General features: G+C 41.4%; 1 protein-coding gene across 2 annotated transcripts in view; it reads left to right on the top strand.

The window, feature by feature from the left end:
- TRIM44 (tripartite motif containing 44) overlaps positions 1–12,754 on the top strand; it is an 83,095-nt gene extending 70,341 nt beyond the window's left edge. The window contains exons 5-6 of one of the 2 annotated variants that reach the window (XR_008330418.1): positions 3,709–3,771; positions 5,216–5,266. Coding sequence is in view for 1 of the 2 variants with exons in the window: in XM_053388135.1 (XP_053244110.1) it covers positions 5,216–5,303 (88 nt within the window). In the remaining variant the exon portion in view is untranslated. Of the gene's footprint in view, positions 1–3,708; positions 3,772–5,215; positions 5,343–9,920 lie in introns of those variants that run through there. The other variant, XM_053388135.1, reaches the window with a different exon arrangement.
- The last annotated feature ends 7,660 nt before the right edge of the window (positions 12,755–20,414 follow it).

Here is a 20,414-nt window from a genome sequence, read left to right as displayed (position 1 = left end):
CCCAAAAAGAATGGTGCTTCATTGTACCAGGGCTCTTAGGGATCTGTTTTCAGTTACCAGGGCTGGGCCCTTGAATGTGTGAGAGAAAGTACCTCTGAGTATGCGAGGAGCACATTATCTTGACTACTGAGCAATTGCAAGTTATCCATGCCCACATGCAAATTTAGAAACATGCAAGGTCATGATGTGACAGTTGTTTGGGCTTCAGCCCCAGCACCATTCATTTTAGACATGGATCACTACCTTCCAGCATAGCATGCCATTAGAGAGCACAAAAGTCCCTTTTTGGTTTCCTCCCTGTGCCCTTCCTAGTTGCTGTTTCCTGCTTCCAGAACTCTTCCTACTCCCCATCCACACATCATGTGCCAGGAATCTTCTTCAATACCAGTGGGAAACCCAGAGTGTCCATCCTTGCTTCTCCAAGTGGGATGGGTGGGTTCTCCTACCTCCCTTTTCAGCCACAGCAGCTGAGTTCTTTCCAAAATAAGACAGACTTCTGAGGCAGCATTGGTGGGAGCTTTGGTTGCCTGAGGGAGGCTGGTGGTGGCTCTGCTGGGATTTAGGTGAGATTATAGGGATTAGGTGCCACGACCACCCACCCACCCATCCATTCTTCAGACCACCCCTGTCCCCACTCAACTAAACAGTTCAAGGGCTGCAAGCGTCCCCCCCTTCTCTTCCTCTCCAACCCATGTGTTTCTTTGTGGCAAAGCTCTACTGTCGTGAGAAGAACGCAATATAGATATGTGCCGTTTTGCCATATACAGGTATGAAGGGAAAACCCCGACTGACACAGCAGCCATTTTCTACACAGAAGTGCCAATCTGTATAGAAAAACTCTAGTGTATGAAGCAGCTCATAGTATGAAGAGAGAGTTTTCCTCCTGTGCCTTGAACTGTTTTCCTTTCCTAGAACAGGAAGGCTATTCCTTCTGCTCCTCCCCATCCTATTCTGGAATCCTCTTTAGTCCAACAACTAAGGGAAATGATTTTGCTTCCATGAAAAAATATAGGAAAGTAAATTGATGGAGTTATTCATGTTGCCCTCACCACCTCTGGCTGTGTAAGCAAAGAACAGGATGAGGTCATTGACTCCATCATCCCATTTCCAGTATATTTGGTTGCGTGGCCATAAATGGCCACTCAGCATATGACATCATTTGCTTCATTTAGGGTCTGAGCACTTTGACCAGGTGCATATCCCTTTCCCGCATCTCAGTGCCTTCAAGTCCCTTTCCCAACAACACCATTAAAATCATTTATAGAAGACCAATATGACTAAAACTAAATGCCAGCTGTCTCCAAGGGAAAGCCATTACATCCAGATCAATTAATGTATTGGGAGCAGTTGGAATCATATGTAGATTGAGTCCGGACAGTAGCTCCCTATATTTCCTCAGCATTTCCACCTTAAAGGGATATTTTCAAAGTGGGTACCTGCAAACTACTAGTGCTGGGATGGAGAAAGGGGGAATGAGGAAGGACTCCCAATGTACTGTTGAGAAAGGGTAGACATAGGTGTAACATAGGTGCCCTGTGGATAGCTCAGGAAGTAGAGCATGACACTCTTAACCTCAGGGTTGTGGGTTCAAGCCCCACGTTGGGCAAAAGATTCCTACATTGCACTGGCAAAAGATTCATGCATTGCAGTGTGTTGGGCCAAATGGCCCTCGAGTTCCCTTCCAACACTTATGACTCTATGAAAACAAGGTGTAGACTGTAGACATTAGTACATGGAGACTGTGGATGCTGAGTGTACACCAGTCCTTCATAATCCTTATTGAGATGCACCTCTAACAAGGTCATGGTGATTCATGTTGTTACTGTTGGTGTCACTCAATGAATAGCATAAGGTTCAAGTTGTCAGATGATGAAATATCTCAAGAGTTACTTACCATCTTTCCCTGTGATGGGTATGGGAACTCTGGTATGCACCTGGCGTTCCCATTTACACTTGTATTTCAGTGGGGCTTCAAGTCTGTGTGATCCTTTCCTTTCTATTAAAATGAACTTATTGGGCCATATGTTCCTTGTGCATTTGCAGCACAGTCTTTCTGCCAGGCCAGAGGAATTGCCATTGCGACTCTATTTCCAGTTGTGAGGCTGGAGTGGAAGGCTGGGCTCTGAGCAGCCTTGCATCACTTCTTTTCTGAGTTAGCATGATCCACCATTAAGATTACAACTGGAGAGTCAAGGGAGTATATATGGGGCTGTTGATGGGGCTACATTTTCATGAAATGCCCTCAGTCTCTACATACTACAATCTTTATCAAATCTGTAAGTGCCCTTAAAGCAGTTCATTGATTTTTAGCTCCTGAATTTGTCTCCTGCTTCTGCTTCCTGATGCCGCGTCCTCCCCTTTGGCTGTTAAATATTTTCCAATATCCCACCTGTGTTTCCACCCCCACCAGCATTTCTCCCCTAGCAGTAGCTTTACAGTTATATGTGCTTGAATGATATCTTACATAAACTCATTCTCAAGACACCTTGAAGGGGGGTTGGTTGGTTGGTTGGTTGGTGTGGGTTTTTCTTTCTCATTTTTTGCCTGTTCCAGATGATGGATAGGCAGTAAAATAGACTGTGTGGAAGATGAATACACTGGGGAGCATCTCGCCATGTGTCACAAAACGCTCAAGACTTCCCGGGATCTTCACTGCATTAGCAAGCGTTCTGCTGCCGCTCTGCAGAAATGGATTGCGACAGATTGGACGTGCCACTTGCACCCCTCCTGCCACCTCTCTTTTGCCTGTTGATTTCCCCCTGAACCTTTATGGTTACATGCAGGTGTACAAGCAGTGACAGTGACAACAACAAAAAGCTACATAAACTTGACGGCCAGAACATGGCAATAAAATCATGCTGTATTAAAGGTGCGAGGAGTAGAAGGGGGAATGAAGGCTGTGGTTTCTCAGAGGGAATTATTTTGGTTTGGGCCTTGTTGCTCAAGGGGCAGTCTGCAGTCCCACTGAACCTCCACATCTCTGCCTTCCTCTCCCATCACACTAACTCTGCACCTATCCTATTGCTATGGGTGCACTCATGTGATATTTCACTTTCCATAAGGAACCACAGTGCCTGAGACTTAGCTTTTGCTATTCTGCTGAGCAAAGAGGCAAATGAGAGCAAGAGGCTGGTCTGCCCCATAAGTTGAGTAGCATCTGTTTACAGGTTTACACAAAGTGGTTGCCCAATGCTCTAGGGACCATGAGATGGCCAGTGTTCATGCTGGGAATACAAATGCTCCCTAACTTGGTCTAATTTTCTCGTTTTGCTTGGCTTTGCTTTTTGTTTTGTTATACCTGTCTGCTGCAATTGGTCGCTGCCCTCCTTTCCCTGAGTGTTGGTAGATGTGGATGCATATCTGTTGAAAGCTGTTCACAGCTGGAGCACGGCAGGTCATGCCACAAGCAGATGTCTCATGAGAAAGGCAGATTTTGTATTCACAAATGTGTATAGATTTAACCAGATTCCTTGCATTGAGTGGGAAAGGTGCTCCTCATTTTCCTCTTGCTTATGTCTACAACATGCTTAGATACTGGCTTCTCTCCACATCTGCTTCACTTTTATTGCCTGCTCTGTTAACTCCCATCTCATCTTCTCATTATCTTCATTGATTCTGCGTATTAGTTTATTCAACCCCAATTCACTTAATTACTGTGAGAGGCTTTTTCTCAGTCTGCACAAACTTTGTCCCCCCTCTCTCCTTAAGGCTAACCTGAAAAAAACAGATGTGTTAATTGGCTGTTGCAGCTGCAAATCCTGGCCTACTTGGGTGAGCTGTGTTCCTTCCTTCCCACCCGCAAACACAATTCATTGAACCAAGACACCAGTTTGTGCTCAAGGTATAACATACTGTTAGTCTGCCCAACATACTTTCACAGTGGGGGGAAACAGGTTCATAGATTGCATGAAACCCCCAAAATGGTTGTCTGATTTTAGATCCTATTTATACTTCACACTGATATACTTGATCTGTATACTATATCACTCCAACAGTTAGGATACTTTGGAGAACAGGTGTGGATTCCCTGGGAAGAGGGAATGCCTGAGACCAGTTTTTCTGTTGGTGTGAAGGGAGTGTAGCTCTGTAGAGCACATGCCTTGCCTGTAGAAGATCCAAGGTTCAAACCATGTCATGTCATGCTAAGAGACTATGGTGGCATTGTGGCTTTTCTGTGGTGTCTGAACTCAGGAAACTGGTTTGCATAAACTATAGTTGTTCAGAAAAGGCCAGGATTTGCAGTCAAGGATTTCTCCTGTTTTGCTTTGAAACCTTAAGCAAACCACTGTTCCATGAGTATGAATATCTTGGCAAACTGTGGTTAGCTGAGGGTTAGAAGGCGTGCTTTGCATACGGAAAGCCCCAGGTTCAATTCCTGCCGTCTCTACTTTAAAGGATTTAGTAGCAAGTGGTGGGAGAGATCAATACTGTGTATTCTGATTGGCAGTGGCTTTCTGGGGACCCCAGCCTAGGCCTAAATGAATGAACAGCCTGACGTGGAATGTCTTTAACCATCATTTTCTGTTTGAGCTGAACCTTGCCAAGGTGTTTCATAAAGATTCACCTTGTTTAGGAAGAAGTGTTAAGAAATAAACAAAGAGAGATCAATGGTTTAAGATTAAAAATGAATTGAGGATTTTAAAGAATCCTTTAACTTGATGGAATCCTTAAAACTAGTGGGACTGAGCTATGTGATAATAGCATAAAAAATTTTTTGTGTAATGCACAGCCAAGGCAAGTCACTAGAAGAAGAGAGAATCCTTTAATCACTGCAGAACAGCTGCCAGCTCTTGGTCTAACTTGGGAGGCTAGTAGTATTTAAACCAAGGGATGTTTTCTTTTTAGCAATAGCAGTAAGCAGCCGTATTCCTCCCTCACTGAGGCTGTGGAAGTTGTAGAAGAACAGTGAAGGCAACTACTGAAAGCACCATCTTTGTTGGGTTGGAATATGGTGCATGCGTGTTCTTGGAGCTAAGCATTGCTTAGCCATTTAATGGCCATCACCTTGCCTTTGATGGGAAGTTCTTGATGTCATTTTGAATAGACCTTCCGTCAACCTAACTCTATGAGCTAGGTATTCATACTTCTGGTGTGAATGTGTGGACACCATAGGCCTTGACATCACGTGCAGTAATAATCCCTCTTCCTACTGTAATTCACAGGTTTAAAGGCAAGTCTGAAAACTTCTCTGTTTATTCTCCCCCCCCCCATTTAGGGCTGACTCTCTCCCTTCACCAAGTCCTCCCCAAAGGAATAGGCGATACAACGATGATGATCCTTCGCCTGCCAATGGACCCTGTTGAATCAGCAAAGGTTGTTGAGCTTCTGAGGACATGGTGCAGGTATTATTTTTTTTATCTAGCAGCTACAATTTTATAATACAGGCACACAAAGTATGGTGCGGACCTGGTAAGTGTTAGAGATATGGTTTGAGTAGTAGGAGGTCAGAATTCATATCTCGCTGAGCCAAGAAGCTTTCTGTGGGTTGCCTTGAGCAAGTCATTATCTCTCTGCCTAATCTAATCCACAAGATCATTAGGATAAATTGAGACAAGAACATGTTGTGATCTGTCCTGTGGCCAGGAAAACAAGTCTTTAAAAAGTCAAAGTAATGTGTTTGATGCTTCCATAATGTTAGGGAAATATCTCAGAGATATTTTTTGGGTCACATCAGATGAGAAACAGGAGGACTGACCAGTTCACAGGCAACCAAAGAGATGAGAAAATCCCCAAAGTTGTAAAGGTCTTTTATTATGTTTGCTGTTGTAGAGCAATAGAACCAATGTGTTTCACGGTCAGAGAGCATTATGGGATCAAACCAGGAAGGTGATGAATTGGATAGAAATTGAGTTAATTGAACTTACTTACCATTGAAATCAGTTGGATTAAAGTTGTTTCTAACTTGTCCCATAAGGAATCTACTTTTATATCTCAAAATGTCTAACCAATTAGAGCTGATGCAGTGATAGTCTAGGGGCAACCTTTCAGATCTGTTAGGAAAAAGTACTCCATTTTTATCTACTTGTGGTTGAGACATGTTGAGTTTGTTTATTAATAAGTAATAATATTAATAGTTGTTGTCATTTAGTCGTGTCCGACTTTTCGTGACCCCATGGACCAGAGCACGCCAGGCACTCCTGTCCTCCACTGCCTCCTGCAGTTTGGTCAAACTCATGTTGGTAGCCTTGAGAACACTGTCGAACCATCTCGTCCTCTGTTGTCCCCTTCTCCTTGTGCCCTCATATTATCCCTGCCAAGAAAACTCCATGGATAATATTAATAGTAGTAGTAATAATATTTGCATTCTTTTATGCAATGAAGTTGTCTTCTGCTATGACTTGTAAGCACGGCTTACCTGCGGCAGACTTTATTTTTTATAACCTCTCCTCCAGTCTCTTGTCTTGAAAGCAGTGAAGCTTGTTCGTTGCTTAGGGCACTTGAGAATCTGACTGACAGGATCTAATCTACTAAGGGAAACTGTCATGTGCGAATGTTCCCAAAATAATGCAGGAATTGGGACCAGAGTCCATCCCTCCCTTGAAACCTGAGATTTGGGACATTTAAGTGGCATGCCTCATATCTTTTACCTCTTAAGATTTTGTTCGTGCCTGAATTTTTTGCTATACTACTTTCTGGGCAATTCTTTAAAATATCCCTTTTCTATCCATTTTTAAAACAGCAGAATCGTATCTTCATGCTGCTGAAAGTATTTGTTTACCCTTTCACCCCTGCTTATATTCACCGACACTGTCTGTGCCTCAATAACACTAATGGCTTTTTGTTTTTCGCAATAAAGTTGATTCATGTCCTGGGGAAAAAGCAGCCAAGCCTAGCCTATCAGTAATATTTTAAAACCTCTTGGGATTTTTCACCCCCACACGCGGCAGTCAAAGTGAAAGGGAACAATAAAGCTTTGCTTTGGGTTTAATTCCAGGGGAGGCTGTGGATGCTGTTCAAACTCTAGGAGGCTTTTTTCCCCCCCTGCGGAGAAAGCTTCACAAAAGACACTTTGTTCCCTTTCGGGACAGATGCCACCAGCCAGTAGAGCGCATTTCTTAATTATTTCTCCAGGGTCGCAGCGTTTCCCGATTGCTCACAAAACACCTTCATATAGATATGCTTGGAATGGTAGAAGGGGTGGAGATCAGCTCTGAGGATTTGCTTTTTATGCATGGTGTGGCTCGCCTTGTCTCGTCTCCACCAACTCGGATCTTGTTTCCTAGAAACCTTTGCTTGGCCTAAATTTATGGGACTGGTTTTATTAGGTTTCTCATCCCTCTCCCTCCCAACATCCACAATCTGCTTTGACTTTCCTGCTGTGCTTCTTTCTGCTTGAGACTAAGACCAAGTGTTCCAAAAACAAAAAATAAATTATTTACTCCCAGCTTCCCAGACTAGGGTTGAAGGTGCTGAGCTTCTGCATTGTGAAGAACACAGTGAGGTGTTTAGTGACGGTCCAATGATATTGAGACAAGACACCTTGGATTAGGGGAGGAAGGGAGAATCCACAATGCAGAGAAGATCTATCTAAGCCTGCCTGCTTTTACTCCAGTGTTGTGATGCCTCTGCTTGCGCCACGGAATTAATGATTAAATCTTTATTCAGCAAACCTAGGAATAGATCCTGATCGTCGCTAACTAAAATGAAAATTGACTCTTTTCTGCAACAGCATTTAAAAGAGGGTATTATTTTCCTGACTTCAGCAAGCCATCAACATAAATAATAGCCTTTCAAACTTGCTGCTTAGGTGGGGGCCCTTGCTAGATAGCTCGATACAATGTGGCCATTTCAAAGTAGGAAGTAGGCAAATGCAAAGCTGTAGCAGGGGCTTTTTAGAAGCTTTCATTGGGCAGAATCGGATGGAAAGTGGAAATCACATGCAATATCAAGGCATTTGTATAGAAGTCAAAACAATATCCTTTAAATCCCATGGGGTTACGTTGCAGTTGCCGGTTAGCTGGGTTGGTTAGAGCGTGGTGCTCATAACGCCAAGGTCACTGGTTCAATCCCCAAACGGGCTAGCTGCATATTCCTGCATTGCAGACGGTTGTACAGTCGTACCTTGGATCCCAAATGCCTCGCAAGTTGAACGTCTTGGCTCCCGAATGCCGCAAATCCGGAAGCCAATTGTAAGCTGCGCCTTGGTTTCTGAACGTTTTGGAAGTTGAATGGACTTCTGAAACGGATTCCATTCGACTTCCAAGGTACCACTGTATTAGATGATGCTCACGGTCCTTTCCAACCCTGCAGTTCTAGTCTAATAATTATGTTCAGCATGCAGATATTGGAGACATGTAGCAAATTCAGATTGCCAGAAGTTGTGGATAGCCGTGTCTCTGCCTCATAATGATGAGCTGAAGGAATAACCGGTGTTCTTTTGGACCAAAGAAAGAACATTGACCTCTGAGTTATGTCCAAAAATAACGCTTGAATATGTAGGTGTAACTCTTAAGTAAAAAAATCTATCCTAGTTCAAAACTTGCTGGCAGGAGTTGGTATTGGCACACTCTGAATCCAACATCCTTTTAGGAAATGTTACATAGTCCCAGCAGGGAAAGCCTCCAAACCTTCGTTGAGCCATGGGTGGGAAAGACTAATGGGGAGCAGTGTCACAGAAACCTTACATGGTTGTTACCTGTGTTTTTACCTGCTCTGTGAATAGATGGAACGTCTCTGTATCTAGAACTGACAGTCCTGCCCTTGCAGGAAGCAGGAGGCTGACTTAAAATTTAACAAGCTCTTTGTGTCAATCATCTCAGGAGCATCCTTCAGAACACAGAGGTTTTGAAAACCCGTTTTTCATGGAGCTACCCATGGGTTAAAATTTAATCTCTGTCAAAGACATCTGCTGGGCTGAGAATGCTGTCTTCTTTCTTTAAAGGGGTTAGGAAGGATAGAACCACAATGTAATACGCATTATTTAGCTTGCAGTGGGGACCTGCTAGACCCTAGCATGTTTCAACTGCATGTTCAACTTATTTCTGTTTCTCTTAAGTCATTTTTGGTCCAGGGTTTTGGCTAGTGATCAGACTGAAAGATCTAAGCAAGATAAGAAGGTGATGTGTGTGCGTGTATTTAAGTCTCAGGGGTGGTAGATTTTATAGGTTGGCTATTGTAAGAGAAGACACTCTTGTCAGGAGTTTTAAATATAGTGTCGAAGAGACAGAAAGGCAAGATGCTCAGAAGTCAAATCCTGTACTTCGGCACAATTTCTCCTTTAGAGTACGTGAATATACCTGCACACCATTTGCATGGACTCTAATGCACATTTTTGACAGAGGACATAATGCTGTATCTTTACCCTCTAAGGAAGCTCCAAATAACCAAACCCACTGTCTTTTTTTAAGCAGTGGTTATAACTTACAGTTAATATGGTATGCAGCAAAATATTCCCTTTATCACACACCACAGATGGTGAGTGAATTGTCATAAAGGTAACCAACAAGGCTTGTGTCAAGGATGATGTATTGGTACAGACAGCTACTGTAAATAACAACACCCGTGGAAACAATAAATTTACAAATGGTTTGTAACCCAGTAACATCATAGTAGCCACAAAACACTCACAGTGGAATATATCCTGGGTCTGTCAGATGATATTTGGTCATCCTTCTCCTCTAGCCCAGCTCCTCTAGCAGAGCAACCACCACAAGTTATGAAATGACTGCTTTTCTGCAGAATTTAATAGTACTGAGTTCCCAAGAAACACATGGTTTGAATTCTGGTTTCTCTCCTAAATCCATAGAACCTACTAAGTCCCATCACCACCAGCCGGCAGCATGGCTGGTGGCCAGGCATGTTGGGAGTTCTAGTCCAGCATCTGAAGGTTCACCACAGGTTCCCCATCCCTGTCAGAGAACCTAAACTGGCGACTTTCCTAGAATTCATGCCATGCTTTCCTATTTCCCTTTTACCCACAGGAATTTTCCCTTGCAGAGGATGGTCCTACATTGAAAACTCCTGCGGTGAAGAAGTCCTTGGAAGATGATCTGAATCTTTGCCAGAAACAACAGTCGCCTTCTGCTTTTACAGTATGCTTCTCCTGCCTCCGAGACAACCTGTCTCTTCTCCCAGACACATCCTTTGCAAGCACACTTCTTTTCACGCCTAATGATTTATTCAATCATCAATCACCTTATTTCTACGGGTTGACAAACAATCTTCTCAAAGACAAGACTGAAAACGTGGTGCTTACGATGAATATAAAATGCCATCACAGTAAAAAGTGGAAATAACATGCTCATATTTTCATTTTAGTTGCAAGGTCCTTGACTAGGTTTCAATCATTCAGTGCAGCTAAGATGGGGGGAAATAAAAGTTTGCTTTTTAAAAATTAGGCTTTCAGGATATATTTGAGAATAAAATTTTAATTAACTGTAAAAGATGCTTTTGGTATAAATAACCTTTGGAAGAGTGTTATTTTATTTTTAGTACATATATGAGCCTAATGCATCAGACACAAGCTACAGACCTTTAGCATCATAACTCTCATTATGGGTTTCTGTGAGATTTTGAAAACCTGAAAAACTACAGTGTGGGATGACCAATGTATTAAAGTTCACTCTTTTTAAAGGGCTTTTTATTTGCCTTCTGGCTTCTGACCTTGAAGTGTCATCGTGTCTTTTTTGATAATTTATTCCTCGAGCTTTTCTGTATACAATTAATAGGAGTTTTACCTGCTGATGTGTACCTATATATCAACCCAAGTGGTTTGAGCAGTTTTTCTAGTAAACTGGAAAGAACTGTTATTGCTCTAGGCAAGTAGGAATAATTATAATGTATGCTGTAGTATGAATGATGATGATAATAATAAAGTGGCAAAACAAGAATCATCTGTGAATGCACACTGTATTAGATCTTGAGATGTCCTTCCATTTCAGTCAGGCTGTTTGCTAGAAGCAGACTGCAGTTGCAGACCCTGAGGGTTGGATACAGGGGCGCCTCTAGGTTCTTAAAAGCCTCAGGGGCATAGGCCCATGAAGCGAATTTGCATATGCTAATTTAAACAGAGGCCTCTGAGCAAATTAAGATGATTGGTGGCTGGGGTCTCGCCAGCACTGCGCCCTTTGCAACATACACAGCTGTCCTGTAGGTGAAGTAAAACAATTAGTTTTCAAAATTTGAAGGTGGTACATCGTGGTGTTTGGAACTGGCACTGATTATGGGAAGGACCATAGCAGAGCACATCCTTCACAAGCTGAAGGTCCCAGCTCCGAATGGCATCTCCAGGTAAGGCTGGCAGAAACCCCTGTCCGACAACCTTGGACAGCTTCTGCCCATCAGCATAGGCCACGCTAGGTGGACCAGTGCTCTGGCTTCGTATAAGGCAGCTTCCTATGTTGTTTTGATTACTTCCTATTTGTTTAAGTCTCCTTGAGTGGACTTTCTACCCTGAAAGGTGGCCTAAAAATATTCTTTAAATTATCATGGAACTTGAGAGCAATAAACTTGTGAGCCTTATGAGGGAAAGGTGGAAGCAAATGTTTTTCCACATAGGAAACGTTTGAGGAAGCTGCATAACTGATTATTTAAAGAAAGGATTTGGGAGTGTTGTGGTATTTTTTTAAGGAATGGTACACAAACCATCAAGGAAGTGCAAGGATGGTGGTTTCTAATTATAACAAGTTAGACTTCTCAAGTTAATGCTTTCTAACTAGAACAGAGGCTCAGTGAAGAAAGGAGCCCCCTAGAAAAAGTTCAGATCTTCTTCAGAAGACTGCGAAGGTGGACATATCTGAAAGGACTCATTGGCCAGCATCCATGCAGTGGTGGTTGTGGAAAGTGGTGTGCTGGTGTCCTGAGTGCTGCTATCATTGAGTAACATGGGGAGAGAGGGACTGTTATGCTGCAAGTGCTGCAAGCAGATAGCAGAAATGCATGGTGGAGAAAGCATCCCATAAAGTCCAGTGTAGACGGATGACATCAGCACACCTTGAAACCTCCTCATGCATTGTTCTGTGAACTTACCTTCACAATGCAGCCTTGGCTACCCCCTGCCCTGCCCTCCCCCCACTGCCTGTTACAAAAATGCCCTTTTCAGGATCTGTTTTTATTTTTTATTTTTGTTGATATTATACATACTCCCTCTGCCATGCTAAAGGCAGGTAAGCTGAAAGCGATATGGAAGCAATGGTTTAAATGTGCATTTCCAGGTAATTAGCCCAATGTCCTTTGCTATGGAAATCACTTGGTGAGATGCCAGTACATTTTGAAATGACCGTCCCTGGCCCAAACCAATTACCCCTGCCTTATCAATGAGGCTGACACTTGGAAGTGATAAACTCTGCAAGTCCAGACTCTTTAATGTTTTAAGGAAACACAGCTGGGAAATCTCTTTAGCACAGTAAGTGAAGGCTCTTTTTTTATTTAAAAAATAGTCATGGCCACCTGACTTGCACTGAAGTTAGCATCTTAAATTGGTTCAGTTCCTAGAAGCCAGCTCCCATGGGGCTAATATATATATCCCCTTTCCTGGGATCTTTTGTGGGTGGGGCAGGAATCGTTTGTTTTTTGTTTTTGTTTTTGCTTATAGATGCTGTCAGAATTCCAAGCAGAAATTTTTGTCCTTCTGATCGCTAAAATATGTAATTCAGACTGACTGTCTGGCATATAACAACCCCATTGTAAGGCTTGTCTATTGAAGTTAGCTTTTTGTTTCTTTTCTACTGTTTCTAGTGTCTTCCATACACAATTGCCTGTGTTATGTTATGATTTGCCTAAATCTCTCCATTATCAATAAAAACAATTTCCTCCATTTGCCGCTTTCTAGATTGAGCTGAACTTGCACATTTCTCAAACCCATGAACATGCCTAGCTGTTTGGCAACATTTCGGACATAGAATTGTATAGTTGGAAGGGATGTGAGAGGAGTCTGTAAAGGGAGGGTTGAAGGACCCCGGTACTGGAAGAGAGACAGTATGACTTTATGCATATGTGTGCTAGGCTATCCTCCTTTCTACTTTGGAGGGCTTTGGGAGGAATCAGAAAATTTCATTAGAAGGCTGGTAGTAAGACAGAACTGGGTAGCTCAGGGGCATGAAATGTGGGGACACAAAACATCTTGGGGAAAAGAGTGATTTCCCATGGCAGGCATATATTCTGCTTAGGCCCCTCTTGTTAGGGCACAGTTTTGCCCCTTTCTACTACAACCCATCAGTTAGCCTTTCTCCATATGCTGATAACCCTATGGAATCCTTGGAAAATTTAGAGGAAGTGTCACTGTGCTGTAGATAGAACGGGACAGAGATATATGATGGAGGGAGGCAAAATTATACTGAGGGTCTTTCCAGGCAATTATTTTCCCCTCTCACACAATAAATGTATAGTTCCAGGTTCCAGGCATACATTTATCAACATAGTGCTTCTGTTGCAAGGATAATATTGCATCCCCCCCCCATCACTTATCGCTTAGAATTTGGTTGTGAGCATTTGGAAGGCATCTAATGAGTAAGAAAAAATAGGCACATCAGTCCCTTTTGAGGTGTTAATCATGCAAAATGGGATCTGTGTGTAGAAAGGGGCAATGTGTCAACATGTTGAGCCTGGGCATCTGAGAAAGGGAAGCCTATGCACAGATCATTCTGGGTTGAGAGTTTGTGTGGAATACTAGGCACTTGGGCTTCCTCTTCTCAGCCCTCCATTCATCGCACATTGGAAAGAGTGGGGTGAAATCCAAACACAAGGAGAAAAATTTTTGATTAGTAGGAGTATATGCACCAAATGAGGGGAAATCTGAATTTTTTAAGAAGTTGCATGAGACATTGTTAGACTATATGGATTACAACATTATCATGATGGGAGATATGAATGGAGTGGTATCTACAAACATGGACAAGTCGCAGAGACAGGTAGTTACCAAAGATGGCAGACTACCAAAAACCTTTTTTGAGATGACTGACAATAAGGACTTGATTGACATTTGGGGAATAAATAATCCCTTGGGTAGAGAGGGAACCTTCTTCTCTGAAGCCAAAATGACATGGACAAGAATTGACCAAATCTGGATAACTAGAGGACTGGCACCTAAGACTCGAAAAGTGGAAATTTGCCCTAAAACTTACTCCGACCATAATGCTGTGAAAATGGAGATGAAATTAACACCAACCGGTTCCTTCAGATGGAGGATGAATGACACCTTGTTTAGAGATCAAGAGGTTACCAAAACCTTGAGAGACTATTTTGAGATAAATATGAACACCACCATTGAAAAAAGAGTAATCTGGGACGCAAGCAAAGCAGTTATGAGGGGGTTTCTAATTCAACAGAATGCAATAAAGAAGAGAACTCAAAATGAGAAAAAAGACAAAATTTTGGAAAAAATAAAAGAGGGTGAGAAGAAACTGAGAGCGAAACCAAAGTCACAAGAGATTCTGAGAGAAATAAAGTTATATCAAGTTCAATACACGAAGATGATGAATCAGGAAATAGAATGGAAAATTAAACAGATGAGACAAAGGACATTTGAATCGGCCAATAAATGTGGAAAATTGCTAGCCTGGCAAATGAAAAAAAGACAAAAACTTAACACCATTACCAACTTGGAAGTGGAAGGAAAGAATATTCAGAATCCAGTGGAAATTAGAAAATGCTTCCAGAGGTACTTTAAACAGTTATATACACAAGGGCCACAGAAAGAGTTTGATATAGACCAATTTTTAAAAACAAATGGACTACAAAAAATCTCTCAAGAAAATAAGTTAATGTTGAACTATAAAATAACAGAACAGGAGGTGGAAGGTGCCACCCAGAATATGCAGTTGGGCAAATCTCCAGGGCCGGATGGCTTAACCTCAAAATATTATAGATCCTTGAAGGATTGGATAATTCAACCACTAAAGGAGGTTTGTAATGAAATTTTGGAGGGGGAAAAAGCGCCAGAGTCATGGAAGGAAGCCTATATTACACTTATACCGAAAAATGAGTCTGAAAAGACACAACTTAAGAACTACCGCGCCATATCCCTGCTTAATGTGGATTACAAAATTTTTGCAGATATCTTGGCTAAAAGGTTAAAAAAAGTATTAGTGGAGGAGATACATAAAGACCAAGCTGGCTTTCTCCCGGGTAGACACTTGTCTGACAACACGAGGAATATAATTAACATTTTGGAGAAGTTGCAAGTGAACATTAATACTAAAGCAGTCTTAATTTTTGTAGATGCGGAGAAAGCCTTTGATAATATTTCTTGGAGTTTCATGAAGAAAAATTTTCAGGGGATGGGGGTTGGTCAAGGGTTTGAAAATGGTATAAGTGCAATTTACTCAGAACAAAAGGCCAAACTAAACAACGTGGTGACAGAGGAATTTAAGATAAAGAAAGGGACACGACAAGGCTGCCCAATTTCCCCATTGCTTTTTATTTCGGTCCTGGAGGTTCTGCTAAATATGATCAGAAGGGACCGTTTGATTAAAGGTATACAGGTCGGAGCCAAACAGTACAAATTGAAAGCTTTTGCAGATGACTTAGTACTGACGTTACAGGAGCCAGAATCTAGTACTAAAAGAGTATTAGAATTGATTCAAGAATTTGGTCATGTGGCAGGATTTAAGTTGAACAAGTTAAAAACTAAAGTTCTTGAGAAAAACTTAACACCGATTGAGAAAGAGAGGTTTCAGAAGGAGACAGGTTTAACATTGGTTAAGAAAGTAAAATACCTGGGGGTTAATATGACTGCTAAGAACTTAAACCTATTTAAAGACAATTATGAGAAATGTTGGTCAGAAGTGAAAAAGGATCTAGAGATATGGTCAAACTTGAAGCTTTCCTTGTTAGGTCGAATTGCTGTTATAAAGATGAATTTATTGCCAAGAATGTTATTTTTGTTTCAATCATTGCAAATTTTGGACAAAATGGACTGTTTCAAGAAGTGGCAGAGAGATATTTCTAGATTTGTCTGGCAGGGCAAGAAGCCCAGAATAAAATTTAAAATATTAACTGATGTAAAGGAAAGAGGTGGGTTTGCCCTGCCAGACCTTAAACTTTATTATGAATCAGCAGCATTCTGCTGGTTGAAAGAATGGCTGTTTCTTGAGAACACAGACATTTTGGATTTAGAAGGTTTGAATAATGTTTTTGGGTGGCATGCGTATTTGTGGTATGACAAGGTCAAAGCACATAAAGCATTTAAAAACCATATTGTCAGGAAAGCATTGTTTAATGTCTGGATAAGATATAAGGACTTACTTGAAAATAAAACCCCAAGGTGGTTGTCACCGATGGAAGCAAAGGCTCAGAAAAAGCTCAATATGGAGGCCAAATGGCCGAAATATTGGGAAATTTTGGAACAAGAAGGAGACAAATTGAAATTGCAGAGTTTTGAGAAATTAAAAGATAAAGTGCGAGACTGGCTTCACTATTATCAAATAAGGGAGGCTTATAATTTGGACAAAAAAATTGGCTTCCAGGTGGAAAAATCAAAATTGGAAACAGAACTGTTAGATCCCAAAACAAAGATACTTTCAAGAATGTATAACTTGCTGTTGAAATGGAATACTCAGGATGAAACGGTTAAATCTGCTATGATTAAATGGGCACAAGATGTTGGACATAATATTATGTTTGCTGACTGGGAACAGTTGTGGACCACAAGTATGAAATTTACGGCATGTAATGCCCTAAGAGAGAATATTATGAAAATGATATACAGGTGGTATATGACACCAGTCAAGCTTGCAAAAATCTATCATTTGCCCGATAATAAATGTTGGAAATGTAAAGAAAATGAAGGTACATTTTTTCACCTTTGGTGGACGTGCCCAAAGATTAAGGCTTTCTGGGAGATGATCTATAATGAAATGAAAAAGGTATTTAAATATACCTTCCTGAAGAAACCAGAGGCCTTCCTCCTGGGCATAGTCGGCCAATTGGTGCCAAAGAAGGATAGAACTTTCTTTATGTATGCTACAACAGCAGCAAGAATACTCATTGCAAAGTACTGGAAGATACAAGATTTACCCACCCTGTAAGAGTGGCAGATGAAGGTGATGGACTATATGGAACTGGCGGAAATGACTGGCAGAATCCAAGACCAGGGAGAAGAGTCGGTGGAAGAAGATTGGAAGAAATTCAAAGACTATTTGCAGAAACATTGTAAAATTAATGAATGTTAAAATGATGTTGGATTGAAATTAAGCGTCCTTAGTAACAAGGTCAATAAGAATATGTAAAAATGGATTGATAACGGATGAAAATATATAGTTATAATATGTTGAGATATAGAGTTAAGATAAATAAAAGAGGGTAAGGATTTGCTGAACTAACCATGTGAATGGGAATACAAAAAAGGGAGGTGTGAGGAGGTCAGGGAAATAAGCAAACGAAATTTAAGACATGAAAAAATTGATTTGTTTTTAATTTTTTCTATATATTTTTTCTGTATTTTGTATCTTTTTTTCTATGTATTTTTGTATTTTTTGTATTTTTCTCTTTTTTTCTCTTGTTTTTTTTTATTCTGTAATTTTCTTCTTTTTGTAAAACTTCAATAAATATCTTTTTTTTAAAAAAAGGAAAGAGTGGGGTGAAGAAGCCACTTGACACACCATGTCATGGGCAGGGGTCAGCTTCGCCTGCTGAACAGCAGCCTGAAGGGGGAGAAGCCGGAGCGACTCCACCTGCAGCTGATCAGCCTTCAAGGACACAGGAAAAGGCAACAACAAGAATCAGCTGGCTTCAGCCTCCTTAAGCAGAGAGCAGTCAGATGCTGGAAACTATGCTTCTAGTTCCTGGCCTTACCTTGCTCCTTCCTGCTCATCTTGACCCTTGATCATCAAATTCCCTGAACCCTGGATCATCTGACCACATGGATTGCTGTTTCCTTGACTTTAGGACTGGACCTTTACCTCGAATGCTGACTTTGTCTGCAGGCAGGTACACCTCAGAGTCTCTTCTGGTTGGCCTCCCACTCCACTGAACTCTGCACGTCATTTCTCTGCAATGAGACTACAACACACCATACATTTCAATGCATGAATCATGTGACTATCACATGATTGGGCAGACCTTTCTTGGCCCAGAAGTGCAGGAGATGAATCTGATGGTTTTTCAAGCCAATGGTTCTCCAGCGGCATCTGAAAAACATCATAAATTTTATATAATGATTGACAACTATAGTTGAGATTCTTATTTTCCTCAGACACATAAAAGGATGCAATAAGTGCTTTGTATGAAAACAGACAATAAGAGATGCCAGTAATTTTGAAAAAATAAAATTACAACTTCAAAACAAAACTAAAATATAGGCAAACACCCCCTGTCCGCTGTCTTCCCAAAAGAAAGATTTCAGTGGCTACTAGCCATAAAGACTATGCTCTATGTCTGTTGAAGGCAATATGCCTCTGAAAGCCAGCAGGAAGAAATGGCAGGAGGGGAGAGTAATGTTGTGCTTAGCTCCTTCTTTTGGACTTACTATATGCATCTGTTTGGCCACTGTGCAGGATGCTCCTACGTTCCTCTGAAGCCTCCCATTTGTCTCTTGCTTTTTCTCGAAGAGTCCCTCTCTCACAACTTTCCAAGATGTTCATATGGGCCACTCTTCCGACATTCATTCAGTGTTGTACATTGGATGGAAAAGCTGCTCTCCAGCATCTGTTTCAGCACATACCTCTAGGTATGCTAGCTTGTCAGTTGACCAATTGTATAACTGCACAAAGAAGGAAAGCCAATTGCTTACCTATAACTTTCTAGGCTAAGCACCTTGGGCAGTCACACAAGTCGCCCTCCTTTCCTACTGATGATGTCGTGGCTTTTTGGTCCCTGGAATTTTCCTAGCATTGTAGGGAAAAAACTGTGAAGGTTGTCCTCCATCTCCTCGACTCATGCACAGGAAATATGAAGGTCTGTACCCGAGAGGAGTCAATACAGCTACTTCTCTATAGACAGATTCCCAGGTACTACACAGGTAAAGAACCAGCAGTGTCTGACCAGATAACTGCTTGAAGAGCAAAAGTTACAGGTAAGCAATTGGTTGTTTTCAGTGGCTTTTGTGGTCACCTGCTGTATCAGTAAAGCGCAGGTGTGCTTATTCAGCTCTTTTCACCCAGAGAGAGCAACAAAGACCAAGAATGCTTGCAGAGAAATGGTATTCCCAGGTGAAGTTGTTCGCTGGAATTGGGAGTGGGAGTTTAGAGTATTAAATGAAAATGATGTTAAGCTTTCCGCAGCTGGACGTAACAGGCTAGTTGTCATAGCGCTTGCAATGGAAATTACCATACTGAACCATTAATGTCACCCAGCCACTTTCGTCACCTCAGTTATTAGCAATATATATTAGCCACACACTGCTTAATGCCAGCATAGACTTCTAAGTGGTTTCCAAAGTATAAAAACCAGTTAGGCAAACATAAAAATGTAAACATCCATAATTAAAATGCACAATAAATCCCATTTTAAAAATTTAAATATAAACATATATAATTAAAATACGTAATAAAACAATCCCATTAAAACAACACAGCAATTCTACAATTAAATACATGGGGCTCCTAGAATTCTGCCAGTGACCACCTTTCCTTACAACACAGAACGTCCCATAAATTGTGGCTTGGCATACAGATTCCTAAAGTCTTGTGTGCCCATCATTCAACAATATTTGGGTGTGTGTTTTTAGGAGGCAGACAGCGATATTGCAAAGTACGCTGCAGCAACATGCTACTACCCTTGGATAGAGAAGAGCAAGGGCAGCATTAAGGAATAAATCCAGGGGTTTTTAATCATCTGAAAAGGCTTTCTTGTCTATCACAGATACGATGCTGAAGACATGCTCTGAAGGAGGTGATAAAATGTTTATTGGATATAGGAGGCTTTTGGCTACACAAGGGCTTTCCGGGGTAAATTGCCTTTCATTGAGCCGATGGCTATTCTCAGTAAGAAGCTTCTGTTTGGTCTTGTCGGCATGGCAAACCCCCGCACCGTTTGCCCAGGGTCCTCTATTAGCACAATATCAGTTTCCTTTCATGCCTGGGCTGAGCGACACCTCTTCCTCACTTTTGGCTCAGTAAAAATGACACGGAATTCAGTTCTGGCCTTCTAAGCAAAGAATCCAGTGGCAGAGCTCCCTAAGCAAAAGGGCAGCTCTCAACCCTCTGCAGTGTGTCCAAGCCACTGCCAACACTCCCAGCAGACGCTCCCATTTAAAATGACAGATCAAATAGTGCAAATGCCTTTTGCCCCTGAGATGCGATGCTGTCTGCCTGCATATAAAATATTAAATTCAGTATCAATTATAAGAACGTTGAGCTGCAAAAAAAGAAATGATATGCATTCTGTAAGTGAAGACTCTAGGCCAGAAAAAAATGATTTAAAATGGGGTGGTGGTGTTTTTTTAAAAAAAGAAAGCAGCCTTTTAGTTTGTTTTTAACTGCTCTTAATTATTGAAATAAGATGTTGACAAATAAATCTTTGAGAGATAATGAGGATAC

Source organism: Podarcis raffonei, chromosome 1, assembly GCF_027172205.1.
Source record: "Podarcis raffonei isolate rPodRaf1 chromosome 1, rPodRaf1.pri, whole genome shotgun sequence".
In the NCBI taxonomy this organism is placed as follows: Eukaryota; Metazoa; Chordata; class Lepidosauria; order Squamata; family Lacertidae; genus Podarcis; species Podarcis raffonei.
Note: the sequence above shows the minus strand (reverse complement) of the source record. Positions and strands in the feature narration are given on the sequence as shown.